Source organism: Lampetra fluviatilis, chromosome 1 (genome assembly GCF_964198595.1).
Source record: "Lampetra fluviatilis chromosome 1, kcLamFluv1.1, whole genome shotgun sequence".
Lineage (NCBI taxonomy): Eukaryota > Metazoa > Chordata > Hyperoartia > Petromyzontiformes > Petromyzontidae > Lampetra > Lampetra fluviatilis.
The window spans coordinates 17211597-17230407 of NC_136275.1; the positions used below are offsets into that span (position 1 = coordinate 17211597).

Genomic DNA, 18811 nt, shown 5'->3' on the forward strand with positions numbered 1-18811 from the left:
CACAGCGTGTGGTGGGGGCTCCCACGAGGGGGAGTTGGTGAGCGTCAGCCCAGGGGCAGGGTTGCCCCGGGCCATGGCACTCTGGTTGACCCCGTAGACACGTGATCCGGAGAGTCCATATGTTGTGTAGTGAAGATGGACGCGAAGACAGAACTTCATGTAGGGGCTTACGCCAATTTATTATGACAGGGGAAAGTACACTTACACCAGAGGTAGGTGTTTGCTACACTGGGTCCTTCGTGTGGACCCCAGGCTCTACTCTATCCCCTTGGGTTCTCTCACTCGAGTCGGGACGGGGGTTCAGCCAACACCGCCCGACCGAGGAGAGCAACCCCCCTAACTCTTAGCCGGCTCTCACAGATTCTTAGAGCCCTGTCCTCGGCTATCTCTTCGGCTCTCCCACTCGTCGAGCCCGGATGGGGGTTCAGCCAACACTGTCCGGTCACGAGCGGGAGAGACCTCCTTCAACCTCTCTCGGTCCTGGGCCCCCACAATGACCCCGCTTTCGTCACGGGGTCCCCCTTAAGTTCTAGATTTGAAGCTTTCGTGACTGCAAGGAATCATATTCTTAGGTTTTTTCGGTAAAGTCACGTAGGTAAAACATCAAAATTAATGAAAATAAAATAAAATAAAAACAAAAATCACGACTTTTCGGAGGCAACACAAGTCTCCGTCATCAGGTGGGACCGTCACAGCCGAATTAGCTGCATCAAGTGAGGCAATGATTCAAGAAGTAATCCCTTATAAGCAAGTTGAAGGGGGGAGGAGAGGGGGGGGGAGCTCATCAGAATGTGGTAGCCAATGAATGGAACGTATCGGGAGGGAGGGGGGCGGGGCTCAAAGACAGCACGGAGTGCTAAGTACAACGCATCGGGAGGGGGAGGGGGGGGGGGCAAAAAATTGAACGACGGCTTGGACGCGGTTGCTGCTGCACACGCCAACACAATGGACAGAGAGGGGGGAGGGGAGGTCTGATACACATGATAGACAAAAGAACGAAAATGCCCATGTTTATACCAATGCTGGCTGAACAATGAAGAGAGCACTGCCAAAAAATAACTGGGGATGTTAACACTCGGTAAAGTAAAGTAAAATAGTGCCTGTCAGATAAGATGGTCCAAAAAAGTGTAATTAAGTCTTTTTTGCGTGGTTGATACCATCTTTCCAATGATTACTAAGTTTGTACCCATCATCACGGTTGAAATTATGTCTGTGTTTGTATATTTGTATGGCTTCGTGTACAAACCTTTGATGGTAGCCGGGAGGTTTGCAGAGAACCTTGGTCTCGGAAAAGACAATTTCATGAGAGCCCACCGAGTTGTAGCAATGATCGGCAACGGCAGAAGAATCAGTTCTGCCGTGTTTCAGATCTGACTCATGACATGACGTCCTTGCGCCTCACAGCGCTCATGACGTCACCTCCTCACACTACTCCTCTACACATACAAGGGGCCCCAGGTGGGGAGCTAGTGGGTGATCACGTGTCCGGGGAGAGCTCTTGAGAAGGATCGAGAGAGAACGAGAATGCTCGAGAAGGCGGGCGGGGCCGAGGGCGGAACAGCCCCGACCGTAGGGGGATATAAGGCAGGTCCCTAAGAGGGACCGGGGTCGCTGCATTCGAAAAGCTGGAAGCTCAACATCTGGAAGCGGAAAGCTCTACGTCTCAAGCTGAAGCTCTTCGTCTTACGAGGCAACCACGTGGTCGGAGACCCGAGTGAGTGTCCGACCCTTGGTAGCAGTAACTCCACTGTATAGGGTAGTTAGCTGGGTGGCCACCACCCTAAGCTGTATCTGGTAAAGGGGCAGTTACCCCTTTGTGTTACGGTGTTACAATAAAAGTGTTGCCTCTAAAAGGAACAGTGTCTGCGACTCAGTTGGACTCACTACATACGTATAAATGGGTACACAACAGTTAGTTGGTCGATTGGCAGATCGCGTCTGGTGGGGTGAAGTGTAGGTACCCCACCTCTTCCAAGATGTCTGGCTGTTGGAACTGTTTGTTGCTAATTTGGTATTTAGTTTGTTGTCCTTCCACCGCACCTCCGATTATCACGGTTGGCTACGTACGGTGGCAAAGAAGTTCAACATACACATAGTATTGAAGAGTAGACCAAACACCTTCTATAGGTTCTCTCTAGAGATCCCAGCGATTGAAGGCCCTTTCGCGAAGCAGCAATGCAGGTTTGAGGCGCTGCTCGAGCGGATCAGAGACCCAATGCCGATGTTGTCTCCTGCACACGCACGACAATTGACTTGATAGAGAATGATCGCATCGTAAATAATGCAAAGTGGCCGCTTTGAAACTCATGACGAAAAGCATATACAGTTATTAAAGCTTGCTCGTCTTTTGGTTACATCATTCATTTATTGTATCAGGTTACTATGTTGAATAAAACAACTCGATATATTCGTCAATAACATTGTTGCCTTAAAATAAAATAAAATAGGCTACGTTTCAGGCAATGGCCCATCTTCACCAACTGCCAACGTAGTAACATTATCACCACCACATAATGTTATGTTTAATACAGTACAGTGCTTTATAATTTGTGGAGTGGATTTTTAGACTTCCCTTGCCGAATTTACAATGTAACGAGTTTTTTTTACTACACGCTCGGTGACTTGTTTGTCGCAGCATGCTTGATGCGAGGAATCGGATAGCATCACAAACAGCGCACTTAAAATCGTGGTCCAGATGTCAAGTGACCCCCCCCCCCAATTAATTGACCTCTCGTATGTTTTTCCCCGTTTCATAATAATTTCTCTTTTTTATGTTAAGGTTTAGAGAATTAAATGGGGGTCACAAGACATCTGGACCACCCTATACACACCATATACTGTATACAAACACATATGTGGCAATGCTGCGTTGGCAGTGGTGCACAAGCACAGTTAAAACATAACTCAATACATTTGTCAATAACACTGTGGTCTTATGGGAAAAATACATAATATGCTACGTAGCACATCCATTATATTGTGTAAAGTATATAATATTTGGACTTTGTGGACAGTGTGTAAAGTATAAGGCGAATGACGCCACCGCGATAAACCCTAACCCAACTTTAACCCTGCTGGTGGTGGCATGATGAAACCCGCGACTTGAAGTTCGATTCCCCACCACGGTTAAAATCAGTGGCTGGTAATATCCAAACCGTTTCGCTCAGACTTTACAGCATGGCGAAGTATGGTCAAACAACCCCCATGATCAACCACGCCATGGTCAGGTCTACATTCAGCAGTGGATTTATTATTATTGACCGTGACTGATGAAGATGCTAACCTCTTATGAGGCACAGAGAATGCAAACAGCCTCCAATTCGTGCTGCGCGGAAACATTGTTTCGGACGGCTGATAGGCCGATGGACTCAAGCTCTCCGTTGTTTTAGATCAGCCGTTCTTAACCTGGGGTGCACCCACCCCCTGGAGGTGCGAGATGCCCTTTTTGGGGGTGCGAGACATGGCCAGATTTTTTTCTAGAAGGTAAATAATCCAAATACAAATTAAGCACGGGCAACGTAAGTACAACTACTTTGTTTCATAAAACCTCTATATTTACTAACATTAAAAAAGATTGAGAACCAAAGGGATGCAAGGCTGCAGTAAAGGTGTAAGATCCACTGTTTTTTTAGATCAACGTAAAGAGAGTGTCTTCGTTCGTTGATTGATGGTGCTCGAGTAAGCACCACGTGTATGATCTGTGTTTTGATTTAGTGCGCTGATCTTAAAGGTGCATTGAAAAATGTTGATACTCTGACTGATGCTCCTGCTGTTGTGAAGTGACTCATGCAGCCAGCTATGGCTGCAGAGTTTGGTAGTACATGTTGTTTACGTCGTTTATTGTGAAAATTCGGTCACAGTTCCTATGACCACTGTTTCATTGCTTTTATGGCTTTATTTTGGTGATTTTCGAAAAGTTTTTTGGTTTGGCCATGTTTGTTTGTTGTAGTACAGAGTTAGACTGATGGCCTTAATCTAAGTTGTCTTGTGGTTGTTGTTATTTGACTTGCATCCCACTGGGATATTTGCACAGGGTTGGTGTACGGTGATTTTTTCTGCAATATTTTGCTGTCTTTTCTTGGATTTTCTGTTTGCACATAGTCACTTTAAGATGTTTTCTTGTTCATGTTTTTGTTTTTTGTTTGTTCCGATTCAAGAGCCGAATGGCTCACAGGGCTATACCTAATAAATTAACTTTGAACTTTTTAACTTTGAACGTGCCCGGGGCGGTCTGATCAAATCAACGTGGCCGTCACCCACCGTGCACTGGGGGAGGGAGGGGTCTTGGTGCACTGCTGTGACGTCACCGCCATAGAGGAAACAATAACTAAACATCCCCCCCCACCCACCAACCCCACCCCCACACCAACCCCCTCCCTACACCCCCTCCCCTCCCCCACCATTGAGCCCCCTACTATGGGCGGGGCCTGCGCTGTGTGAATGAGTGCGGGCTGCAGGCAAAGCCACTCGCCTCTTCGTCCACGGCGGTCGAATATTGTCCGAAGAAGTAGCGACTGCCGGCTTCTGCGTAGCCCGTCGATCTACCCGTCCATGAATTAATAAAATCATTCGGCCATCCGTCAAATTGGGCGATCCCATTCATACATTCATTAACCCACCCACCGACCCCTATCAATCCATTCAGCCATCATTTTACTTATTCATCACTCCCGTCAATTCGTCCGGTCCACCCAGCGATAGGAACTACCTCTTACCCAGCGGTGGGACCGACGGACACGGCGAGGATATAATCGGCGGCGGTGGTGGTGGTGGCGACGGTGAAGGAGGATCGTCGTCTTCCCAACAAGTCTCTGCGGACACGCAGCGAGTCTAGAACTTCACACCCGCGGCTCCTCCCGAGTAAGTGGCTCCGTCAATGGCTCGCACACGTACACGAGACAAAGATGCCCTGTTTATTATAGCCTGAACACACTTTGGGGGTAAGTGCTGTTAGCGAGCACCTATGGCACACGGCGGGGTGGGTAGCCAGCTCCTCAATAAGGGATGTTTACTACACACCGCACCAGGTACTCATTTGAGGCTGAGTCGACCTAGGGGAGGCCCAGGACCGGTTGAGATTATCGCCACTGATTTTGGCCGTGAATCGAACTCGGGTCGCCAGGTTCGTGGCGCTAAGCGCTACACCACCGCTCCCCACAAACACAGCACACTCATAACCCACACGCTCATTAAACTGAAGAAGGTCGTGTTTGTTTAAGCCTATGAGCCATAGGCGGGCTTGTTTGTACGTTTTTTGTGTGTGTGCCAGGCAACCATCTGTGTACATGTGCGTTGTAGCAGCCAAGCCGGGGTGGGGGGGGGTACCTACGACTATTTAAACGAGCATTGCCTTACGTGACCGGCGAGGTCTCCACGTGTTGTTTGTTGGTGTCCGTTACGCCGAGACGCGGCGTTTTAACTTTTTTTGGCTGCGGTCTTTTCGCCCCCCCCCCTCGTCACGCGAAGTCTGCCACTTCAAAACGGCCCGCAGAACTTGATATTATAAAGTCTGTCGCTTACCAACCATTGTAGCCGCCCCTGTGTCGTCGGATCCTCTCGAGCGGGGCGATATTTACGAGCTTGCCCAACACTTTATCCTAACGTTTAGGAGGATAAAGTGTCGTGGTAGATTATATACAGGTAGTGTTTGAAAAGCATTGACAGCCAAGGGCGGAGAGGTATCCGTTAAGTGAGCGAAGAAAAACCATCCCGTGGTGCAGATGCTCTGTGGATTGTTGCATCGCAGGACCGTGAGAGATGCGACCGCCAGCGGCGAGGTCTTCATCCAATTGTGGATTGGGCATGGCTGATGATTAATCGAAGTGTGTAGGCTTTGGTGGTTGTGCCGAAACAGCTCTCCGATGTGTTATCGCGTTGTACCTACCGTGTGTTGGTTGGCATGATGTCCGACGTTTCGCTCCACGTACTGTGTAAGCGTCTTCTGGAACAAACGATTCGGTCTTGGGTAAGGGAAATATTCTCCACCCCTCTGCTCTATAAACACGGTTGCCCATGAGCCAATGGCGTGATTGTTACCACCTGGGGTGGCAACATGCATCGACAGTAGCAGCTAATATATCTACATCAAGGTCGTAGTAGCCTTAGAGTGAACATTAGGGGAAACCAAATCTTCCAGGGGGTCTGGGGGTCCCCCCCCTAGAAAAAAAAATCTAAATTTGAAAACTCATTTCCTGCCTAAAATATTGAAAAAGTCACTAACATATGGGATGGACTTTTTAGTTATTTTTTTACAATAATGTCTAATAGTGTATTGTATTACATTGCTCTGTTTTTACTTTTTAACCTTTTCTTGTTTCATTGTATGTAATGGCGGATATTAGAGATTAATAAAGTACAACCAAAACCACAATCGTGTAAACAGAAATCTATGCATTGTTATATGAAGACAAGTCCAGATATTGTGGCCAAGGTTTAGCAAATCGTTTTTTTAATTAACATATTTACAAGTAAACTTGGATGGGCAGCATGGGGCGTTTGCTCTGCTCTCCTCTCTTTTCCTCTCCAGCCCTCTCTCCTCATCTCCTATGGTCCTATATTCTTCTTCGGTCATCTCTTTTCCTCTCCCCTTCTCTGCAGCAATTTCTGCTCCTTTCCTCTGCTCTTCTCTCCTATCCTCTCATCTCCTTTCCAGGCAATGACAAGTGTTTTGACTTGCCATTCTTCAAGCAAAGGATCCAAAGGCCTTTTTGCGCTTCTCGTTGACACTGATAAAAGACTGGCATATTCATTCAAGGTCCAGTCTGTCTAGTTTCTCCTGGTGCACGTGACACATGGCCACATTAGTCAGCCTTGTTTGACTCATCGAAAATCTAAGCCATGTCTTAAGCCTCCTCAGGGCACTAAAACTCCTCTCAGCCTCTACAGAGGAGGCAGGGACGACCAGCAGAAGCCTTACTAAAGCTTCCACCTGACTGAAGAGACCTCTCACCTCTGGCACCATTTCCCTAATAATGCTAGCAACATCTGAGCTCATTGACATGCTAATTTCTCTGCTCCAGCAGCTGCCCCAGCAGACCTCTCTCTCTGCCCCCGCCCCTCTCTCTCTATTTAAGGCCTCGACACAGAGGCATTGGGTCTCTGTGTGTCTATGTTGTGTGTCTCTGTGTGTGTCTGTGTTGTCTCTCTCTGCTTGTGTGTCTGTCTGTGCGTCTCCGTGTCTGTGTTTTGTCTCTCAAATTTAGTTCTACCTGATGACTGTTGCTTGTGTTGCAATCGAAATGTCGTACTCTATTATTTAATTTATTTTCTTTCTACGTGACTTTACCGAAAGAACCAAAGAGTAATTCCTGCAGTCACGAAAGCTTCAAATCAAGTTTGAACATCTGAGCTGGTTTGAGATGTGTAATTAGCCCCAAACATGGCCAGCTGCACCTGCAGTAATCTTGAATTCAATTCAGAATACTCGTCTACCACCTTGTCCATGTCTTCGCGTAGCAGCACATTCTCAAGCTGCTGCAGCTTGTGGAATCCAGCTTGATCAAACCTCTCTATGAATTGAGTATCCACTGTGTCCAAGGCGTTGTAGAATTGGGCTCTGTACAAAGACTGGGCATCCGGATGGATATGGGCTGTAGCCTAACTGGCGTAACGCTTTGTAGGTTTGCAGATATGAGGCATCTGAATAGGTTGTAGGTCCAACTTTGTTGCCATAGCAGTTGCTTTTGCGAACAAGACATTGAAGTGCTCCTCCGTTCGCTTGTCCTGCATGCTTGTTTTGACTTTGTCCACAGCCTCCACCCTGCCTGAAACAGTCTGTTTCCTAAGCTGCAGGGAGGTGTTCAGGCACTCCAAATCCCCCAACAGGTCTTCAACCATTACAAGGCCGAGCACAGTGTTCCCTTTTAGAAATGTTCCTTGAAGACCATTGGCCTTAGTTGAAGTGTCAGATGAGTTGCATGATGCCATTTCTTCAAGGGCTGTCAGCACTGACTCATACTGGCTGAGAACTGAGCGGATGGCAGGGGTGCGAACAGTCCACCTGGTGGGACAGAGAGGTTTCAACGAGGTGAAACCATGCTCTGATTTTGCAATTTCCTGGAAAATCACCTTGAACTTGCTGGATTGATTAAAGAAGCCCCCCAATTCATGCACCAGACCCATTGATTATCTTACTAGTGGAGAGGCTACACAGGCAGCCTGCGTAACTAAGTTCACGCAGTGTGGACCACAGTGACAATAAATAGCCAGCGGTTGTTCTTTCCTTAAAATGGATTGCACCCCCTGCAATCGTCCAGCCATATTTGCGGCATCGTCATAGGTTTGTCCTCGAAGTTGGGACAGAGGAAGGCTTAGATGCATCATCACATCACATGCCATCTTGGCTATGTTTTGCCCTGTCGTTGATGACACTTCGTAGAGTCCCAGGAATTATTCCTTTGGTTGTAGATCTGCATCTACAAAGCGCAAACACATTGACTCCTGCTCAACTCCTGAAATATCCTGGGTGCCATCAATGATAAGTGTGAACTGGACCACTGGCATTGATATTATTTCCGACACAATTTAACGATTGTATTGCCCACCAGCTTCAAAATTTCGTTTTGCATTTGGGGACTGGTGAAATCGGTGGCCTTTCAGCCAGGTGGTTAGCTCTGATTCGCCCTCTGCCTTGTACTTTAGTAGCTGGCTGAAATTCCCACTATCCTTATCAACGCCTCGAAAAACCAGACCTTGCCGTGCCAAGTACTTCACACCCCCAACAATCTTCATAATATTTCTCCTCACTTGTTGCTGCTGTCTTTCAAGCTCATGTGAAAGTTGTACATTAACAAGTTTTGGCTCCTGAATCCAAGTCATCACAGCTAATTTGTGACACAGACTGTCTTTATGCCTTCTTCCAATTTTGAAAGCCAGTCTTGACAAAAGCTGAATCTGCTTTTGATGCAAACTTAGACTTTTGTGTTGCAAAGTATTTAGCACAATAGAAACAGAGGATCCGCTTTAAGAGGGTCTGTAATGGAGTCAAGTATATTCTTTAAACCATTTCTCCTGAAAGTAGAATGTCCTATTTGATATGGTTTGACTAGGTAGGACATTAACATTTGGCTGATTTGGGCGAGGTCTAAGCTCCTCCCCTCCCTCTCGTGCACCTTAATCTTCGTTTGCCTGTCTGCTCTCTCTCTCTGTCATTGTCTCAAACTCACTCTCCCTGCTTGATTTTATTATCTGAAATACACATGAGAAGCCATACTTAGAGGAATATCTCAGCTTAAATTAACATTAGGATCACACTGTTGTGATGTCATTATTCGGTCTTAACCATCAATATTTGCTCCTTTTCTCACTCACCTCCATGTCACCTGCTCTCCCTGCCCGGTCGGCATCCTCATGCCCTCTCTCTCCCTCTCTCGCTTTACTCTGAATTCACCAGGGTGAACATGAAATAAATATTATCAGTAAACAAGTGGTGTTCTTGCCATGATGTTCAGGGATGGATTAATAACCATTTCTGATCTGAATGTCAATTATATCGAGAAACATTGAGTCATATCTTATACTACTGTATACGTCTATCATCTGACTGGTGCTAATTTTCTCACTGCTCTCAACTTTTCTTTTCTGAGGCTGCCCAAAAAACGGAATGTCACTGCCACCCTTCCTCTTGCTCATGACACTCACTGAATGAAAGCTGACTGTAATAAAACTACTTGCACTTTAATCAAAGAAACACTAATAATGCTAATTATCATAAGCAAGTACAGCTATACACTATACTATAGGAATATGCAATAAATGAAAGCTACTACTGTCTACACATTACACGTGCAGTGCAACATAAATGATTGACACTTTACTCAGACTTCACGTGGGCTTTCTGACAAATATAACGTAATAAAGACATTAACGTTAGTTGAATACGCCCGTGAGCCCCATTGTTGGTCGCTGGGTGAATGTATGGCTAATTAACTTTCAAAGTAACTTACTTAGTTTTGATTTGAAGCTTTCGTGACTGCAGGAATCCATACTCTTTGGTTCTTTCGGTAAAGTCACGTAGGTAAAACAAACAATAGATCACGACGTTTCAATCGCAACACAAGCAACCGTCATCAGGTGTGAAAAAACACAGCAGGGGGAGGACTGCTGACGTAGGAGAAAGAGCTGCTGCAAGAAGAGTTTATATGGGATTTTGGTGGGCCCAACCTAAGGGTAAGTGGGCGGAGCTAAAGAATGAATTTGTACGTAAATCTTGATTTTAAGCTGTAAATGTGAGAGATTGGCATATCAATGTGAGACGGCCCAGCCACCGGAGGCGTGCCAATGAGAATATTGGCATGTCAATGTCAGAGAGCCGGGCAACAGGAACAAAAAAACCCTAAGAGCAAGAGGTACACATGATGAGAGGGAGACACAGAGAGAGACACACAGAGAGTCCTTCTGTCGGCGTGGCTGCGTGTGGGGGTGGAATGTAAAAAAGGAACAGATGGAACCACTCACCAAAGGCTCTTTCGTAATTGCCAGGTATCACCTGCGCGCGGATTGGCATGCCGCCAGAGGAGTTCTGTTGATTGAGGTTAAACAAGGGGGTTAAATTAACCAACAAATGTTTTGGGACGGAAGTTGACCGTTTGTGTAACTGCTCCACAAACAAAATCTCACCACATGAGTCATTAGCAATGCCTTACAACATAACGAAATAGAAATGTACGGAAATATAATCCTAATGAACAGCTATTATCTATCCACTGCTGGAAGAAGCCCTACCCCCACCTGAGCCCTTGTCATCTCTCAATGTCTTGCAGTGTCCGAACCCATCTCGTTCGTGCACACGAGTTTATTTAATTGCTTCCATCTCCGAGGTGGACGTACTAATGTGGCATGTTTCCCTTCTTTGGCACAATTTGATTTGTTTAACACGTAGGCTTTCGCGACCAATATTATTCATAATAAAGGTTGTTGGGTTAGACCGCATAAGTGTAAATGTGTTGAAACCCTCCACCACCCGACACAGCCAGTCAGTAAGGGAGTTGTCATGTAAACAAAACGCCAAATAGTTACTACTTCAGCCCACCGGTTTTTGGGTTAGATCGCGTAAGTAGACTTACAATCTGTGGATTTCTTTCCAACACACCGGTGGGCTGAAGTATTAACTATTTGGCTGTTTACCTGACACACACCTTACTGATTGGCTGTGGGGGGGGGGAGTTTCGACACATACGCGATCTAACCCAAAAAACCTTTATGGACAAATTGCTTTCTTGGTTGGTTGCTAGGGTTTTAAGTTCAGGATAACTGCCTGTTGATACGTTGAGTGAAGTCGCAGTTTTTTCTTGAACAATGGAACGGTAATGTTAATTTTAACGAAAATAATATGCATGCCTTAATGTCCTGTTGTCAATTCGAAATTGTGCAAGCTACCACTCTGAGGTGTGTTGTGGAACGATAAACCAATCTGTCTGCCCTACTATATAATGTACAAAAATGTGCATGCAGTGCTAAACTGAAAAGAAAAATCTTTTCACTGTGACCATCATACAATCTTCTACAGCTGCTAGGATTATTTGAGTTCATGATGTAAATAGTGCTAATTAGTGGGCAGGTGATGTCCTCTGCTTTGCCGACATATGGCCGTTTTTTTTCAATCAATGACACGGAGAAGTCCATATCTTAATTATGCGTTCTTTATAATATCCTTTCGGGAAACAAATAATTACATTATTTAGAACAAACATTTCAGCGGGTGGCATTTGCACAATGTGCGGCTCAGGTATTTTCAAGATAGTATATTTAGCGCACACATCGTATCTAAATGTTGTACATTCCATAATCGTTTAGATTTTGGGTTGGTTCCAGAGCTGTTCTCCAAGCAACGATCAACTTACAGAATGAATAATGGAGACTCGTGAACATGCAGGGTGGAGCGGCGGTGGCGCAGTGGTCAAGACCACAGTCCTGTGAACTTGGAAACCTGACTTCGATTCCCAGCCATGGCTAACGTCAGTAGCGAGTGATTTCTGAACGGGAACGTAGCCATCCCCTCCACCGACCCCCCCCCCCCCACTGACTAGCGTGGTGAAATATGGCCAAGCTAACCTCACAGCAGACGAAATGGATGCAAAGTACTTTTATTGTGAACATGCGTAGAGCAGTGGGGCACGCTGTGTGACCCATTATGAACACGCTCTCGGACTTGACGCTCCGCCATTACGGCGACAACAAAACCTTTACATATGCTATGCATCTAGCCTTAACATGTGTGCATCTACATGTACGCCGTGGTGTCGATGTTATCTCTCTCACCTGGTATGCAAGGAGGTCGTGGGTTCGATCGTTACCCTGACACCTGTATATTTGGAGCTTGCATGTTCTCTCTCGCCGTGGTTTCATTCGGCTTTTTATTCAAGTCTTCCAAGTTTTCCCTCCACATTTAGATTACATTATTTAGCTACTGTAAATTCCCACGTGAAGATAAGCCACTTCGATGAGCTATAGCGTGTGGCCAAGTTGCCTTTGAAAAAGTGCTTCGAGCTCTCAGTTGGCTTTACCTGGTAAATAAAATATTTTACTTTTAGTTTTGTAAAATCGCTGTTGGATGAGGATACCTCCCTGCGCCGTGTGGATCATGGAGGTAATTTGACCATACTTCACGCTGGCCAGTGCAGGTTATTGAATGTAGGGAGAGCGCATAGTAGACATGGGGCGTAAAAGTACAGTAGGATATGTATTTTATACTCTACTGCACAGAAAAACATGTACCTTCATATCAAATCAAAGTTGCACTTTGATCCAACACGCAACAGCAGACGTACGTCCTAAAACTTTTGTGGGTTCTTTTTAAAGTGAACACTTGGGCTAAAATAAAACACCACAAGCAGCCGGCGACTCTTATAACAGTCGAGGGAGAGCGTGGGCCGCTCAATTCCGTTCCCGAATAAGCTCCCAGAAGGTGGAGCGAAAAGTCAGACATCACGCCGAACAATGCACGGTATAACCCGAAAAACCACATCGGAGAGTTGGAGGCATCTGTTGGGCGTGGGAAAAGGGGCACCGATCACACTTCAGCACAAAGGCGAAAATCGAGAGTCTGTTGATATCTCCAAGCTAACGAGCTCACAAGCACATTGCGCGATCCTTTGGACCTGGACCCATTAAACGAACGACCGTACACAGCAGTGGATTGTGGAATTTCAGGTCCGGCAAAAGAAGGGCAGAGGAATGCAAAAGCCTGTCGTGCAAGCGCGCGCAATTGCGTGCGTCGACCGCCCATGAGAAGGTGTCACATTTCTATGCCCCCCCCCCCCAGGGTCAGTTTGCACAACCAACCTCGAAGCAAATCCCCACGGGTCACCCCGCTTCTCAGCTGTGCACATGCAGAGCAATGATAACAATAATATATATAAACAAACGTAATATACAGCCCCCGTTGTCCATACAGTGCTGGATGAAGGACCTCATGGCGGTTGACTGACCATACCTCACCATGCTGGTCAATGCAGGTTGAGCCCAGGACTGTTTCGGATATCACTCAACCGCTGATGTTAGCCATGGCTGGAATTTGAACTCTGGTTATCGGGTTCACAGGGTAGTACACAAACGACTGACGCCACAGCTTTGCACAGGCAATTATTATATTGATAATAATGCCCTTTCATTTCCCGAGTAAGACTCTCAAATTATCAACTCTAAACCAGAAGGGAACTCCGTTGGGATGTTTGGCCAATTTCCATTTATGAATTATTAACATTTGGGAAGTAACTAGAGTATGTGGAGAAACAGATATGACCGAGGCGGATAACATTCAAAGATCCAGACAGATGGATTCAATCCACAGGTATATCTAATACATTGAATCATTTAGGGACTGACCCCATTGCTTTGTTTCCATCTCCTGGCCACCTCGCAGTCAGTCTCACGACTACCATCTCCTGGCGGTCACCTATCCAAATATAAACCAGCCGCAAACCTGCTTGGTGCATTCGGGGTCATTCGGTTTGCAAGCAGGGACTGCTTTGAGTCGGTCAAGTACAAATTTACTTTGCGTCACACCTGACTATATGCAAAAGGAAAAGCAATATGTTTAGTGGCCAAAATTGCATCGCCTGAACTTTGAATCCATCGGTTATCTTCATGCGGCAGGTTCTGGAATTTCAGAAATGTCTGAAATGTACATGTGTTTTTCTTAGCTGTGACGAATGCAGTCTGCTATACTTTTAAAAGAAAGCAGGTGTCTGGTGCCAGGCATGCTTGACTGCGTATCTTTAGAACTGTTCCACATCCTCGATCATGCTCGGAGATGTTTTGTTGAACGTCCATTTTCGGCTACATTAATCATTGTGCACGAGGCGGTTGCACTGTTCCATAATGAGCGATTTTAGGGCACAGTTTACCGCGGACTGTGCAGTTACCGAGCGGCAGAAGAGCACCAGTTTCACGTTCTGGGTTACGTAAAATCTGGCTCTCCGGTGTGTTTTTAGATAGTGCCGCATGTTGTTTTGGCACAATTTTTGGGAGCTTTTTCAGGAACCCTTTTCAGTTTCTGAAGAAGCTCTCAGTACGTCGAGCGAAACGTCGGGATGCTGTGCCAAACGACACGCGGTACAACGCGAATATGCAACGCAGCGCTAGCTATACTGTACAACTGTGGACACTGGACAGTGTCAAACCTACACAGTAGCACCATCACAGCGAAGCTCAGCAGTTGCGCCCATTTGCTTTAGGCTGGTGTCAGGTGGCAATTAAAGTTGAATAACATTGCCAAATATTGCCACAAGCATTGTTGGTGGGCGTTAAACCTGCTGTTGCACACATACGTCGTCTTGATCCCGGCTCTGTGAAGGTATTTTACTGACCTGGCTGCTTGCCCGACACTATGCATGATCGGCTATAGAACATGAAGGCCTCGCATGGAGTATAAGGCCATTTGTATTTGTTTAAAATGTAATCGCAAGTATGTCATGGATGGTGGAGGAGTTATAGGGGAGTAATTATATGAACCAGAAGCAGAATATTTATTTATACTGGAGGAATTTGACGAGTTATAAATTTATTTTTCACAGATATCCAGTCGGTGCGGGTCAGAACGTTACAACAACAAACAATATGAAAACCGGATAGTGAAAAGTATAGGAAAGGTAAACAAATTACTTTAAAAAATACAAATAAAACTCGACTATTTAAATGTTTACTTATTTGTCAGAAGTGACCTGGCCAAAAATAATATCTCAACAAAGTGGCTTAAGTGGAAATTTACAGCAGCATGGTGTTGGGAGGAACGTCATCCACCAGTGGATTGATCAGAGGTCTGTAAGTTGTAATTAATATAATTGTTTAATTAGTCTAGAAGACCAACTGAGAGCGATCTGTCACGAAATGTAAAAGAGATACAAATTTGTTCCAGATTTCTTAACTGGAAAAATGTTGTGCATCTTTATCTCACAGATCAGACTACTGACAAAGTGACCTTGACTATAGAAGAGACCGGGCGCACATCTGACATCAAAATGCTCTTTCCTGACTTTTTCAGACACAGTGCTGGAGAAAATTCCACCTGCACGCCCACCATCACCACTCCACCAACTCTCGGCATTTTAAATCCCCGCAAAGGAAACAAAAGCAAGTAGTGGAGGCGAGCGCATGCACGCGCGAGATGGGCGGGTCGCACTCCAGCCGTAACTCCCCGCTGGCCAAGCTGGCGACGCTGCGCTCGCTGCACATCGTCATGCTGGGCCTGGACTCGGCCGGCAAGACAACGGTGCTCTACCGCCTCAAGTTCAACGAGTTCGTCAACACGGTGCCCACCATCGGCTTCAACATGGAGAAGGTGCGGCCCGGGGCGGGCGGCGCCCGCGGCGTCAGCTTCCAGTTCTGGGACGTGGGCGGCCAGGAGCGCCTGCGGCCGCTGTGGCGCTCATACACGCGCCGCACCGACGGCGTGGTGTTCGTCGTGGACTCGGTGGATGCCGAGCGCCTGGAGGAGGCGCGGACGGAACTGCACCGCGTGGCGCGCACCCCCGAGTGCCAGGGCGTGCCCGTGCTCGTCGTGGCCAACAAGCAGGACCTGCCGGCGGCGTTGGCGCCCGCCGAGGTGGAGCGGCTGCTGGCGCTCGCCGAGCTGGGGCCCGCGGCGCTGTGGCACCTGCAGCCGGCGTGCGCCATCATCGGCGAGGGCCTCTCCGAGGGGCTGGACAAGCTGTACGAGATGATTTTGCGCAGGCGCAAGATGCTCAAGCAGCAGAAGAAGAAGAGATGAGCGCCCGAGTGGGGCTGCTCCATTGGTTGATTGCTTTGTTCGTTTGTTCGTGGGGACTTGTGCCGGACAAACTCGTGGTGGTATCTGTAAAACAACGACGAAGGACTTGAGGAAGTACCGTTGTTGGTCGTCACTTTCTCAGCGTGTTTACATGGACGTGCTTTAACACGCGTACCGAAGCGACCTTAGAAGTGTTACTGTTTGTTGCATACACTGGATTGCGGCATCACGTATCGTCACTGAAATGCTGGTTATAAGAAAGATCATGTATGTGGACACTGGATTTATACAATACTTCTGCTGGTCAGGTTTACAAGGCTGTGGCTTCTTTTGACTGCATCCAGATGCTTGAGCAATTGCATCTAAAATATCGTAGCTATATTGGTAAGTATAAACTTGTAAAATAATTTACCATACAATTGAAGGATTATTTCCTGCAACAAAGGTCAACACTGTAAATATCTCGGTGCAATGAAGTTACAAAGTCCAACGGTTGTATTGTGTTGCCCGAGTGCCAATGAAAGTTAGTATAAACTATGGGCTGTTTGTCTTGTACAGGGAGTGAGAGAAATGCTCACTTGAACAAAATGCCTATCCACCACAGCGCCATGTAAACCAATGAAATCAACATAATATAAGCCAGCTTATTAAAGAATGTGTTAATGAACGACGACTGCTGGATGAAGTTTTCCCCATACACCTTTCAGGCTGTGATGGTTATTTGACCATACTTCACCACGCTGGTCAATGTGGGTTGGTGAAGATGGGGAGGGGGAGGGGGATACACGATGTATTTTGCTGCACTACCCACAACGACTGCTACACCTGTTTTTTGTTGTTGCTCATGGTATGGTCACCCATCCAAGCAACATCGAGGGCTTAAGCTTTGTTTTTTGACGCCTGACGGGATCGGGCGCAATTCCAGGTGACTTGCTCAATGGTTTAGTTGTATATTTGGAAGCTTATACTTTGAATGAGTGCCAACACTTCCCTCCCTGCCACCGCACCTAACGATAAAGAACATGTTTTGCTGAAGGATTTTAAATATTATGATGTGGGAAAAACTGTCGGGCTTCGGACCAAGAGAATGCTTTGAGCGCAAGTCTGCCTTTTGTGTGGTGTGTAACGAGAGGTCGTCTTGAGCTGAGGTATGCCAGTGTCATCTTGCACGGGCTCGTTTTGGGGCGATCTTTCCACCCGCTATGGTGGATTTAGAAGGTTTTTTTTGGTAGTGCGGCATCGTTCGTTCAGGGTTGGGGCCCCTCGCCGCTAATGAGGCGCCGTGCCTGTCAGGCCAGAGTCTGTGAAAGTTTTGAAGGCGCACACCGCTGAATGACACGGCCGGGCGGGATTTCGGAGGGCATGCAATCCGAGAGGGAGACGACGGGAGGAGGAGGGGCACGCTGCTGCTGCTGCACAGAGCACTTTGCTTTGTTGAGGCGCCCCCTTTGCTTTCATTCTGATGCACGGTGCCTGGGCTCAGTGCCCACTTAGCTCTGACGGACTCCACACAAGAGGAAAGTTGTGGGCGGTAGCATAGTGGTCGGTGCACACTGCACTCTGAACCTGGTGGACATTTGAATCCCGGCCACTGCTAACATCGGTGGCGATTATCTGAACCGGTCCTGGGCCTCCCCGAGGCTGACTCTGCCTTAAATGCGTACCTGGTGTGGAAACATCAGTGCTGGGGAGACAAAGGCAGCCAGGCGTGGTGCTGGCCACCCCCTCGCGCACCGTGCTGGTCATCATAGGTGCTCGCTCACAGCACTTGCCCCAACAGCCAGTTATAGGCCTTGTGGGGTTGGGGGAGCTTGTGCGAGTGATTATGATTATAATATTTTTGTTCATCTTGTACCTTACCAGTCTAATGAAGGTGTGAAGGGGTTTTGCATCGGACGGTAATACCTCCATCAAGTATATGGTACAATAAGGATTCAGCATTAGAGGAGATGAAAGATTAACTGAGGTATTTTCGCCCCACGTTTGTATGGAACGATCTTTTTTTTTTTAGAACCGCCACTCGATAGTGTTAACTTGCGAGGCCCGAGTTTCCCTGCTGTAATATCGCTTCCATCCTTGGTACTTTAAAAGAGTGGACGCGAGAATGGCGGTCTGACCAAAAGTTACATTTATATTCACGTAAGGGATTTGTTTGTGGAGTATGCTGAGTGTGTCAAAGAGTTTACATTAAACTGTGTGCACTGATACACTTGTGAGGTGGGGGGGGTTGACATTGTTGTGCGAGACCAATGAAGCTTCTGGATGTTTGTATAGGACACCTGTAATTAAAGACGATTTTTGCTCAGTGTAACCCCTATGCAAAAATTCAAAATAATAAAAACGTGTTTGACTTTGGTGCAATTTCAGCAGCTGTGTATATTATTCTACAGAGATGAAGCAAACTTAATAGGCATTGGTTTTAAACCTTACACTGCTAAACCCCAATTACATTCAGGCAGATTATCCGCTGTGCTGTTGATGGCTCTGTCGTGAAGTTTATTTCGTAACTTTGGAAATCCCAGTGTGAATGGAGCTGTGGGCTCCCTTTTGGAAGACAAGTGGCTGTGGGCCATTGTCACCGAAACTAGCTGGGTAACTGGCTAA

The 18811-nt window shown here is 46.8% G+C and overlaps 1 protein-coding gene across 1 annotated transcript; it reads left to right on the forward strand.

The window, feature by feature from the left end:
- Positions 1-4445: 4445 nt before the first annotated feature.
- Positions 4446-18549, forward strand: LOC144933385 (ADP-ribosylation factor-like protein 4C). The gene is made up of 2 exons (XM_078858099.1): positions 4446-4860; positions 15482-18549. The coding sequence occupies exon 2, from the start codon at positions 15605-15607 to the stop codon at positions 16205-16207; it is 603 nt and encodes a 200-aa protein (XP_078714225.1). The 5' UTR covers positions 4446-4860; positions 15482-15604; the 3' UTR covers positions 16208-18549.
- The last annotated feature ends 262 nt before the right edge of the window (positions 18550-18811 follow it).

What these genes read in the sequence shown, in the direction of transcription:
- LOC144933385 (XM_078858099.1), top strand. Translation starts at nt 15,605, where the DNA reads ATGGGCGGGTCGCACTCCAGCCGTAACTCCCCGCTGGCCAAGCTGGCG.